The sequence below is a fragment of the Calypte anna genome, chromosome 9 (assembly GCF_003957555.1).
Source record: "Calypte anna isolate BGI_N300 chromosome 9, bCalAnn1_v1.p, whole genome shotgun sequence".
NCBI classification, from domain to species: domain Eukaryota; kingdom Metazoa; phylum Chordata; class Aves; order Apodiformes; family Trochilidae; genus Calypte; species Calypte anna.
This window is the reverse complement of record NC_044255.1, coordinates 16284257-16296696: the sequence shown is the minus strand read 5'-3', so window position 1 is coordinate 16296696 and position 12440 is coordinate 16284257. Positions and strand designations below refer to the sequence as shown.

General features: G+C 48.2%; 1 protein-coding gene across 4 annotated transcripts in view; it reads right to left on the bottom strand.

Annotated features, from left to right (window-relative positions):
- Positions 1–12440, bottom strand: part of DIS3L2 (DIS3 like 3'-5' exoribonuclease 2) — a 178309-nt gene that overhangs the window by 8703 nt on the left and 157166 nt on the right. For all 4 annotated transcript variants that reach the window (XM_030455829.1, XM_030455830.1, XM_030455832.1 and 1 more), the window contains 2 exons: positions 1347–1530; positions 136–222 (listed from right to left, as the gene is read on the bottom strand). In XM_030455829.1, the coding sequence (XP_030311689.1) occupies positions 136–222; positions 1347–1530 (271 nt within the window). The remainder of the gene's footprint in view (positions 1–135; positions 223–1346; positions 1531–12440) is intronic.

Sequence of the window (12440 nt, the reverse complement as noted above, 5' to 3'; positions counted from 1 at the left end):
ATCGTGTTCAGTGTCCATTTACTTTCCACCTATGTAGTAACCAGCTATGGTAATACAGAAGGGGCAAGGGTTGAAGATGGAGCCACAGCAGACAGCTACAGCCAGATGTGTCTGACAGCACAGAGCTGTTCTCACCTGCATGGGCCTGGAGAACATGTTGGTCAGCACTTCTTTCCTGGCTTCAGAATATTTGTCAGGACCAAATATTTCATTTAAACTTTTCTGGAGGAGAAAAGAGAGAATATTCAGTGTTGGCAAGCCCTGGTAGTAGGGGGAGGACCCAGACAGACCTTATTAGGGCAAACAGCAGCCCATCAGAGCCAGATTCCTCCTTTCCCTGCAATCTTCTCACAAACCAAGAAGTGCATGTGAGATTGGGTTTTGCTCTGACCCTAGCAACCTTGACAGGGTAGGGGACCGCTGGCTCCATCCCCAGACACACAGCATGTCAGACCCCTTCTGACCTGTGCCTGGCTCCCAACCAGCTTCAGTGAGAGATTCAGTGCATGGACTAATGGGACTCTGGGGAGACATGGATAAAGTAGGTTACTGCCTGAGGCTAGTAGTGAGGTAGGACCGGAGGGTTCAAAGTACAGGAGAGGAGCTGAGTGTGCAGCCCCATGTCTGCTGACATAGCCTTGGTGCAGCCAGCGAGCAGGGAAAGCAGTCCCAGCCCATGGAGGGGCCATGTGGGAGGCCAGCGGGGATGGGATTAACAGAGGATTATCCACAGTCCAGTTGCAGCGAGTAAAGAAAATCCTGGAACCTGTGCTGTGCTGTTCAGCTGGAGTTCAGCCCCAGAACACACTCAGCAGAGGATCGGTCAGATACCTCCCGTGCTGGCTGCATCTGACCTTTCCCAGCACTGCTCTTCAGTCCTTCCCAGTCCCCACTCTGCACCCAGCCCCCCCTGAGACCAGCAGCCCAGACAGAAACACCCCCTTGCAGAGCTACTTTTCCAACAGTACAGAGAGCAAATGCCCTGCCCAGGACTTGCTAAGAAGGCCGAGAAAGGAAATGTGGGTGTCCCAGTGACTGCCCCTGCATTGAGATATCCTTTCCACTGCAGAGAGGGCAGCACCTGCAAGGTCACCCTCAACTTTCTCTAAGCTCTGTGTACAACACTGGCTGACCAGGACAGGCTGGGCCACCCTTGCCAAATGATGGTGGGGTAAAGAAAGAGTGAGGCAGGTGTTTTGTTTTGTTTGCCACAGGATATTTGTCAGGTCTGTTTGGGCAGAAGGGGACAAGGAATAAACCACATGCTGCTTCTGCAAAGACATCATCACATAGCTGCCCATCCTTTGCCCCCATGGCCCTTCTCCCTGCCAGGCCTTCATACTCACATGCAGGGTTCCTGCACTGCTGAAGTCGATGTCAAGGCCAACTTGGTTGCAAAACTCCATCAGGTCTTTCAGCAGCTTGGTTTGGGGTGGGGGGTGGCGGCGGAGCAGGGCCTGCTTGGGGAAGGATCGGTAGATCTGATGGGCCACGGCCATGTTTGCAAGCAGCATGAACTCTTCCACCAGCCTGCAAAATGAGGAAAACAACCCCAGGCCGGAGTTAGAAAGGGGAGTCCCCTGGGAAGCCAAGCTAGTCCATAGTGAAGGGAATTAATATGACACAGGGGGACAGAGGAGCAGCTTGTAGTTGCTGTTATAAGTAAAGATTAGATGTGAGACTGCAGCAAATCCCCCCCTAAATTCTCACTTTCTAGCAGAGGTTTCTCCAGGGACTCAGAAAAAGCCATCCTGCTGGCGCAGACAAGCAGAAGTCAGTGATAAATTGACAGTTTAAATTAGGATAAAATAATCTCCCTTTAGGTCATTTTATCTCCTGAAATGCTCAAAAAGCAAAACAAACGCTGTGCGAGAGATAGCACAGAAAACAAACACACGTCCCTGTCTTCCAGGGCCAGAGAAAACAGCATCTCACTTGCTCCCCCATTTCAAGCTCGACATGTGTGGTCAAGCTCAGCCACCAAGCCCCTGCCTTAGCATCGAGCTCCCACCCAAAGCAAGCTGTAGCATGGCCCTCAGGCAGGGCGAGCCACCAGCACAGCTTGCTGCAGGGCTTCCTCCAGCATCCAGGTGATCCAAGAACTCCATGGGTTCCCCCCTTTGACCTGCAGACTGCTGGGGGTACCCCAGTTTGGATAGCCCCATCTTCCACTGTTGAATGTACAGACATTGAATGGAACTCTTAAGGGCTAAACAATGCAAAGAAAAGCAATCATGGCACTACAAATCATCTTTGGAGCATTTATGAGCTGTGCTACCAGCTGCAGGGCTGTGCCTCAGGAGACTTGTTTAACTGGCCTTAGATAAGCAGAGAGATGTGCTTAACTGGGCTTCCTGCTATTTGCTGCATGTATTCCCAGGGCTCTTAACTGGTGCTAATTGCCAAAAAAGATAATGGATTTACAGAAAGAACCTCATCCTCCCAGCAATTCCTGAGTGAGCTGTCACTGATTATGCCGGCTCAGCCTCGTTGCTCCTGCAGGCAAAGCAGGGATTTTGCAGGGCTGTCTGGGGGGCGCAGGCTGGAGCTGGTGGTCCTGCAGCTCCCAGCCCTGGGCATCGCTGGGGGACTGCCCAGCAGAGATGCACAGGGTGCTGTGCTCCTGGGGTAATTACTAGAGCAGCTATGTGTTCCCAGCCTGGGGTTACTTGCCAGGAACTTGAAAGAGAAAGGAAACAAAGACAAGCTCAAAGGAGGAATAAGCACCTGACATTGATAATCAGCTGTGGAAATGCTTATCTTTAAAGGAAAGGAGCTCCTTTAAGAGCCTTGTGGTCTCTCCCAGAACATCTTGTGCCAGAGGCCAATACTTCAGAACAATGAGTGCAGGAGAGATATCCCCTTGCATGGGCAATGTGGGAAGAGGTGAGCAGCACAGCCTGAAAGGGAACTGGCCACCCATCCTATTCCCTGAAACACTCGCTGAAGGGCAGACGCTACCAGAAGGCCTACGGCTGGGTCAGAGGGTGGGCAACAATCCCGCAGCCCTGTGTGGGAGCAGAGTTCCTACATGCTCCTAATGGGTGTCTTCCAAGAGGGTTGAGCCAAGCTCTTGCTGCTCCTGTGCAGCTGAGCCAGCAGATGGCAACATCGGTCCCTCTATGGCCACCGGCACTGGGGGGCTGTGGGACAGCATGACCCAAGGGTGCTGGGAACCTTGCCTCTGCAAGACCCAGGGTGGGAGCAGCACCCAGTGGGGTATGGCACAGCCACCCTATCTCCTGGGTTTGGGTGGACCTACCACTACTCCCCCAGCTGCCACGCTTGCAGACATGTGAGGAGCAGTGGCCTGAGGACACATGAATAGTTGTAACTGCCCATGCTCATACCTGGGAAGATCTTTCCATCCAAGCCAGCTCGCAGCTAGGCACAGGAAAGAGTGAGGGCTGCAAAAGGTGATGCCTCTCCTTCCTGCAGGCTTTGGCACAAAGAAAAGAGAGACCTTTCTAGAGCCATCCCCAACTACACAACTGCACATGTGGGCAAAGGCTGGCCATGCAGCTTCTGTGCCTTGAAATGGGGCCTCTATGGAGTGAGGTGCAAACCCATTTTTAAAGACAAATCAATAAACACCTGTGAACAGCATATCTCCTTTGTCAGAAGCACAGCATGCTCATCTCATGTCCTACAGACTAATACTGTGAGTGCTCAAGCAGCTCCCGCCATTCTTGCTCCCATTGAGCACTAGAGTGTGGAGCTTTTACCTCTTACCTCCAGCAACACTTTGGGCTGAATGCAATTTCCACCTGATTATAAAGTTCTGTATTTTGTTTTACCATTCTAGGGCTTGGGGCCTCTAAATCTTCCTGGAGACATCCTTTTTCTGATGCTGCAGATAGCACGGATTTGAAGCTAATACATGAGTGTCCTCCTGCCAGCAATGCTTTTAAACTCGAAGGAAAGCTAAGAGCACACAGTTCCCACATTGCTCTACAAAATCCCATCCTCTCTTCCTTCAGCATGTCCACACCTGGAACAGCCCTTAGGCAGCATCCAAGACAGCCACTCAACAAGAGGAGGTGCCTGGCACATGGCTTAATTGACTGCATGGGTGTGGAAATCTTACCAGGAAGCACCCAGGAGCTTTGCACCCATGACAGTGTGCACAGGACATGACTGCAGACACTCAGAATTGAAAAGCTACTCATCTTGCTCCATCACCCAAAGGCTGGGGTTGACTTTGCAAGACACAGCTGCCATTTGTGCTTCCAAGGAACAGATAACATAAACCAGGTTGGACACTGTCCTGTATCCAGGGGGAGGAGAAGCGCCAGGACCTGATGGGTTGGTCCATGTCAGCCAAGGTTAACAAACCAAGCTGACCCAGGATGGCTTATTGCTCTATGGGCTCATGCCAAAACATTCTGCAGGAATGGAGTGTCCTTGCCAGGCTCTGGATCACCTGGGAGTCACAGAGCTGCTCCCCACAGACACCTCAGTGGAGCAGCCCTGCAAGCATGAAAGGGATGAAGAGTGTGGGGCTCCATGCTAACTCCTGGACAGGTTTTTAAATGTCAGCTTTTAGAAGGAACAGGTCACAGCTGGGCTAATCCAGAGCATGTAAGAACCTGACAGGGTAGTAGAAGGGAATGGGCTGGGGACAGCAAAGGAACTGGTACCTGTGCCCAGGTCACTTCTGCAGAGGAACGTGGCTCAGGACATGAGGAGGGAGCCAAGATCTGCAACAAACAGCTGAAAATGGTAGTCTCACTTCACCTAAAAGGAAAACCATATTCTGAAGAGGGGCTCACACTGGGACTGCATGGGATATTGGAGACTCAAGAAGATAAGCCAGGGCTGGGACAGCCCATGAAGCCACCATGGCTTTGGGTGCTGAGGAGCAGCACTGAAGCCCTGCTAACTTGTCAGCAGGTCAAACAGCAAGAGGGTTTTTTGTTTTCTTCTTTTTTCTTAAAACAGCCTAGCTTGGAGTTTGGCTCAGTGTAGCTGGCAGACAGGACTGTAAAGAAAAATATTTCATGGCTAAAAAAATGGAGACAGAAAGACGGGTCCATCTGAACGCACACTGAATGAATCCCATGTGAAATGCATTCTAATGCCATTGCTACAGTTTCCTCTGGATTAGCTGAGCTATCCTTGGCTCCCAGCTCCATAAAATCCCATAAACAATCTGATCTGAACTTTTGCCCTTTCTGTGCTGACGCAAGGTTTCCTCCACTGCCCTGTGGAGAGGGTTGGGGGTTAGCAGGTGGCTGTCCCTCCCGTGGGTGCCTGCTGTCCTGCTTGCTGGGGCTGCAGGAGGGAGCGTTTCCAAACCTGTTCAATGCATCATTTAACATGTGCACATGTGAGAGGGAGGGAAGAGAGTGACAATATGACTTGTAAGCTCTGTAACATGTAAGCATCTTCTGCTGGCTCTTTCAATAGCCAGATTCTGCTTATGAGTTATGCACTTGGTGCAGGAGCTAGGGGTGAAACTCCACAGCCTGCCTCATGCAAGAGGTCAGCCTTAGTGTATGGTTTTCAAAAGTATTTGCCTCTGAGATTCAAACATGATTGAGGCACACAGGCTCCTAAATCCCACTTACTGCTGGGGAGATATCAGGCTCCTGAGATGTTCTTAGACGCAGGACTTGGTGCTTTTTAAAGTATGTTAAATGATGGCCACAGCTCCTGTAAGCTAATAACCACTTATGAAACCATCCGGCTGGAGAGGGATGATGACACCTTGATGGCAGCCCTGAACCCAAGCTACTGGGCTGTAACTCCTCTCACACAGCTCCTACCAGAGCCAAACATCCATGGATGCAGGAAGAGGACCTGCACATTCAGATCCTGGAAATGCTTTAGCAGCAGCATTACTATTTGCTCTGTAAAATGTTAGCTTGATCCTTCCCAGTCTCTTGATAGCAACCCTGAAAAGCTACTCACATCCTCAGCAAGTTGGTTGGATGACAGTAAATAAAATATTGGTTTCTCATGCCAAATGTCTGCAGAGGGAAGTGGGGCAAGTAAAATGCCTGCTTGGGTGCTTGTCTCTATCGCAATGCAGCCAGGCTATACAGCAGCCATACAAGTGCCCACTCTCCCTGATTAACTTGACAAATGACATCAGCCAAGTAAGGTTTGCTGCAGAGACAGACAAGGAGCACTTTGTTTGCAATCCAGTAAGTGCAGGGAGAAGGCAGGCAGCTTTGATGAAGTGAAGCGACATTAAAGCAGCTGCTGTTCCACCAGCATAAGAGACTTGCAGGCTTCAGAGCAAATGGCAGAAAGGTAGAGCTGAAGAGAGAAGCACGGCTCTTCGCCAGCACCACCTTCTTCACCTCCATCCACTCCTGCAAGATGTAACTGTTGGATGTACCCAGGTATTGGAAGTGTTCTCATAGCTGAGGTATAGACTCAGAGATAAACCAGAAACACCATGTAGCTCTCCCATGGCAATTTTTTTCCTTGCTGTGTACAGAGCAGAGGAGTTGGTCTTTTCTTCACCAGTAGCTCATTGTGGAAACCTGTTCTCAAAGGGATAGAGCTGGACTGTCCTGAGGTGGAGTCTGAGATCCTCTTCCATTGCTGTCCTTCTGGCTGGGTAAGCTGCCACCAGCATCTCAGACTTGAGCCAAATATGACCAAATAATTTCTGCAAATGTTACCAAATTTATTTTCCCAACTCCATTACAAAATCCAAAGTGCTCCTCTCCATCTTGTATTCCTTTCACAGCACTTGCTCCCTCCTGCTCAGGGAATAAGGCTTTTGCAGCTCCTTCCCATCTCCATATGGGTTTAAAATCTATGCTTTGACCAGCAGTCAGGGCTTCTTGTTTCACAATCCATAGCTATGTGTCTGCCTCAGGTGTCCAGCTCCATGCTGGGTTCAAATAGGGGTAGGACAGTAGAGCTTTGAAAGCATTACACTCCATTTGTGTTGGAACCAAGCAGTGCCATGGGAGGCTATTGATGAGAAAAGGAAGCCCTGGTCTTTCTGTATGTCCAAGAAGACTCTTAAGACATTGATGGATATACGTCCCCTTGCTAAGGACATAACATTGTTGAGAGCCCTCGCTCTGCTTACTTGAAGGGGATTATTGCTGCAGCACAATCTCATAACAAACAAGACCTACGTCTGCCTCTTGGGAACATGACTCTAAATCCTGCTGCATTCACCAAGAGAAAGTCACCTTCCACAAAAGGCTGCAAACAGTCTTGTGCACATCCAACAGCAGCAGCAGTATCAGCTGAAGGAAAACAGCAAAGAAACAGCACCACAACTCAACCAACAGACTCTCCAAAGCATTAAGTCCAAAGACGCTGGATGCAGTATGACTTTTTCTTCTTTTCTTTAAATCATGTACGTTTATTTTTGATTACATCTCTTCCATGAAGCAAAGGAACTTGAGAGGTTTCTATAAAAGCTCTTCTAAAAGCAACATTAGCTAATCCTGCATCTCCTGAGAGCACAGCCAATGACAGAATCATGCTCTTTGGCGAGCAGCTGGACCGGCGCTTGCGATGGCTCTTTTCCATGTAAAACCCTGCAAGAAGAGTGTACTGTCTTCCTGGTGTCACTCTGCCTATCCAGCAAACAGAAGCATCTTCAGCCACACACTCCAGAACAGCACTGCTGCTTGAAAAGTTATGAAAATCAAATCCCCTGTTATCCGAAAAATTGGATCGCTGTGTTATACATGAGCCTTACAATGCTGGTATGGAGCTTCCTTTGCCAATGACTGTTGCCAAAAGCCCAAAAGCCCTACTTTTTTTGAAAGAAAAAGTAGTAAAAGGAAAGAACACTGGCAGTTCCTGGCTTGATGAAAGTAATTTGTGCTCCTTTCGCAGCTAGCGGTAGCCTCGAACAAAGCAGAGCTGAATAATGGAATTACTCCACTTTCTGAGATTGCTCAATTAGCTCTTGGTTAAAACTGTTAACATTGAAACTTGATGAGAATAGCAGCTCTGAGGCAGTTTTAGATTCATTTCTTACTAAGCTAGAATGGCTTTTCCCTCTAATGAACTCCCTTTCTGGGGTATAATGAATGCCCTTTTTATTAGCCAGGGTGCCTTCCCAGTAATAGATGCCTACAACACAAATGCATGGGAGGGTTTTCTGAATACAAATGTCTCTTAGTGGCCACTCTCACACCTTGAGGCTGGAAATGCTGTGAGATCACTCTCTTTGCTTTATCCAAATTAACTGCTATACAGTGGAAAACCATTTTAAGCTTGCAATTTCTAAAGCTGGGCTACTGAAGGCATTCAGCATGATTAGGAATTAATTGCTTAAAACCTGACGTACTGGGTTTGTACACAGGGATTTAGACCACTAGAAAAACCTCAACCATTCACCTCAGTCCTTTGACATTATGGACATCATGTTGCAGTCCTGTTGCATAAAAGAGCTGACTTAATCTGGGAGCATGACATCAGGCCAGGCCTCAGGGCACTGAAGATGGCACAGGTGACCATGGAGCCTCCAGCATCTCCTGGTGCTTGGCCACATGGATGGCAAATGCTCCCCACACCTTGCCTGGAGCTCTTCAACCTCATCTGTAGCTTGTATGGAGGGGATAACGTCAATGCCCATCTGTCCCACTGCCCCAGTCCCATCTTGACACAAGTGTTAAAGAAAACTTCATTGAACTGAAGAGCAAGTGCTGCAGAGGACACAGTCTCTGTGGGCTGTGCCTCTTCATTAAGTATTAATAGGACTGCAGTCTGCACCTTTTCATGCAAATTGGCAACAACCTTCAGACTCCTTGCATGAAGCTGAAGTGCCCCTCTGTGCCTAAACAGCTGCTGTGGGCCAGGGATGAAAACTTAGACCTGCACCCAACTGCTGGGCCAGGCAGGCACAACTTCAGCAGGCTCCTTTGGTCTTAGCCGCAGCATTCTCCACAGTTTCCTCACAACTACCACATTTTTGAGCCCAGGACAGAGGATTCACTCTCAGCAAGGAGGATCTCCCCCTAGGAACGGCATTCCTGGATCACGAAAACCCTTTTTTCACAGGTCCCAGAGAAGGTGTACCATTTGCTCAGCATGGGCACATGCCCATATTCCCACTTTCCCTAGAAATGCTTCCAGCATTGGGGCTGCCTGGTGCTGCTGTACAGACCTCCCCATGGACCTGTATCAGATCTGTTTTGTACTTCCATAAAGCCACCAGGTCATGGAAATCTTATCTCAGAGGCACCTATGATGGCCAGGGCCCCATTCCCTCTCCACAGAACTCCCTGTGTGAGGGATACACAGTCATCACAGAACAGGCACAGAACTCAGTGCTGTGTTCAGCAAACTGGGGTTGCAAGCTTTGCTTTCAGGTACTGCCCAGGTCAAGAGCAGGGACTCAAGACAGTTTTCTTTTCTCCAGCCTGTGGGAACTGACAGTGGGCAGAAAAGCCCAGAGACAAGCTGGATATGGGATGGTGCTGAGGAGGGGGCAGATAACCCACAACTAGCACTCAAGTCAAGTCAAGTCCATATTCCTGAGATGTAGAGCCTGATCTGCCATTGCCTCTGAACGAGCTCTTATGACAAGAATACTCTAATGGACCCACAATACTGATGTCATCCAGAGTCCAGCTAAGAGGAGAATGGAAAGAATTCTTGAAGAAATGCAGAAAGCCCTGCTCCTGATGGGAAAGTCTGCAGCCTTACACATCAGGCCAGCACTGCCTGTTATCAGGCTGCATTACCCACTGAAAGGAGGAAGCAGAATGAAAGGCACTTTTTCCTCACTGTTAAAAGTTTACGCAAGTGATTTATGGGTCAGAAAAATTAGTGAGTCCGTCCCTGAGTGCTCCATAGAGCAGCATGTGTTACATGGCTGCTGACCAGAAATGCCAAGACCCATTAGGTGGAAGCAAAGGGCAGCATGATGGAAAGTTAAAGATGCTTTTTGCCCATTTAATTAATTAGCTAGGTATTTTTTCCCATCCCCTGCAGCCTTCATTAATGTAACATTGAAGTGAAGGAATATTAACAATTCAGACAACACATTAATATTAACACAACACCTGCAAAATGCAAATGTAAGTCCATTAGGTAAACAGATGATCTTAAGCCACTGAGGCAGAAATAACATTCTGACATTTCCTAGCACGAGTATCCTGCAGAGATACTGTGTCCATCACTTCTGATCCATTACAAACCCATGGCCCCTTGTGCATAGGAGACTCCTCCTCTGTTACTAGTCCTGAAAGGATGAGAAAAACTTACATTTTCATTAACATATTTTCCAGCTTCATATGGAACGAGTCTTATTAAAGCCATGTCATGAACCAGAAAGATCTAAAGGGATTTTTAAAAGGATTTCATCTCTGTGATAGCAAGGGATAGAGATAAAACCCGAAGCTGATAGCTTGTAAATATTAACCTACACTTGGGATCACTCCAGAACCTAGCTTTCTATTATGGTGGTTTAAGCTGAGACAAGTTTTCAGTAAGGGAAAAACAAACAGTTAATCACTTGGAGAACTGATAGTGCCGTAGGGAGTCACAGCTGCTAGAACCAGCCCATCTGTACCATGTTCTCCACCGATAATGCTCTCCCAGACATTCCTGCTGATGAGATATTCGCATCCTGTGTGCATTTCTCCCTTCAGTCTTTGGCTTTGCTTTTTTCCTGCTTTATCTGGCATTGAAGAGTTGATTACTCCCAAAGCAGAAGCAAACTGATGGACAAGGGGGAGATAAAAGAAGGGATTAACATCCCAGACTGGAAGTTTATTCTGAGATGACCACCAGCTGGGCAGAGTATCCATCTGCCAACCAGAATGTGACCCAGGGACAAATAATCAGAAGTCTGCAGAAGCTCAGTAAGAGATGAACAACAAAACTAGCCAAAGAAGTTTACACGATCAAAACCACGGAAAGTAATCTAAATGATCTGGCAAAGACAGTAGTAGCACAACCACCCAACATGCACCCCTTGATGTTCATGAAGTAAAAACCAAGCAGTGACTTGCTAATGATCTCTTTTGCTGCAGGTCTCTGGTCCAGCCTCCTGGTCAATGCAGGATAACTTCAAAGTTAGATCTGCTTGGCCTTTTCCATTTGAATTCTAGCAATCTCCAATGTCAAGTACCTCACAGCTCCTTTGGGTCCCTGTTCCAGACCTGAACCATGCTCAAAAGCATTGTTTAAGCTTATAAGAAGAGACCTCCAGGAGAAGCAATCACCCAAACTGGCCAGCCTTTAGCAATGGCCTTGCCAGAGGAGGACTGCTCAGAAGAAACTGCCTGCAGACCAAGGGATTTAGAGCAACCACCAGGATCACTGATCAGTGTCAGAAAAACACCAACTTAGAGAGGTCCCCAGGAGGTAACACCTGAAGGCTGCTGCACTCTGGCAGTGGGACACTCTACTGAGGCTGCTGCTTTCCAGGCAGGGCTGTGGCCATGGCTGTGGTGCAAGGCTCACAGCACTGCCCACCACTGCCCCAGTTCAACCTCAGATTTGCAGTTGTAGCACGGAGTGTGGGCAGGTTAAGGAGAATAGTTCTATCAACACAGAGTGAGGGATCCAGCTGGCTCTGGCTATATTATTCTTGGTCTGAAATGATGGTGAAGCACAACACATGAACCTTCTACTTACCAGGACTTTCAAAGACATGGAAACCCCAGGGGGAGGGGAGCAAGGTATGAGAGACAGCAACAGCAGATCAGGGTTAAAACAACTAATAAAAGTTGGCAAGGGGATAAAAGTGAAATGGGCAACACAGGATTTGGGGGTGCTGTTTTCTAAATAGGGATTACTGAAATACTCTGGATAACTTATGTTTTCAGGCAGCCTCTTGGCAGATTAAAACATCCCAGAAGGTTTTATATCCAGCTCCTACAATCTTTAACTAAATATTAGGTGAGAAAAACATGCTTCTAAAGCAAAGTCAGGCACAGCCTGGAGTGAAAAACACTGTGCAGGAGAACGAATGTATCGGGTTTGTTGAATATACAATCAACAATAGCTTTCTTTCCCAAAAATAAAGCCAAGGGAATGAAATGTAAAGAGATGAGCAGGGTGGAAAAGCTGCAGGAAATCTAGGCAATCTCTCCCCACCCCACATTTCCCCCAGGCACATCTCTCACCCTGCCTGGCCTCAGTGGGCAGGCTTGGAGCTATGCTGTAAATTCCGGAGAGAGCCTTACCCCCTCTGCAGCAGGACAGACTTAAGGTACAATAGGTCCATCTGTAACTTCTCCCTCTTGACTTTTATGTGCATCGATTCAAAAGTGATTTGATTTACTGGCATGGGGGTTGTGAAGAGCCTGGCTTAGTCTAAGGACACCCTGAGGTTAAAGGCAGCAATGCAATTTCACCACCCCATCCATTACAGGTCTGGATTTATAGTCACGTTCCAGAGAGCCCACACATCAGGGCAGGTTGAAATTAGCCTCATTTATGCAATGGGACTGAGGAGAAGCAGCTTAACATCCTAGTGGAGTTAGGCACACAATGAAGAA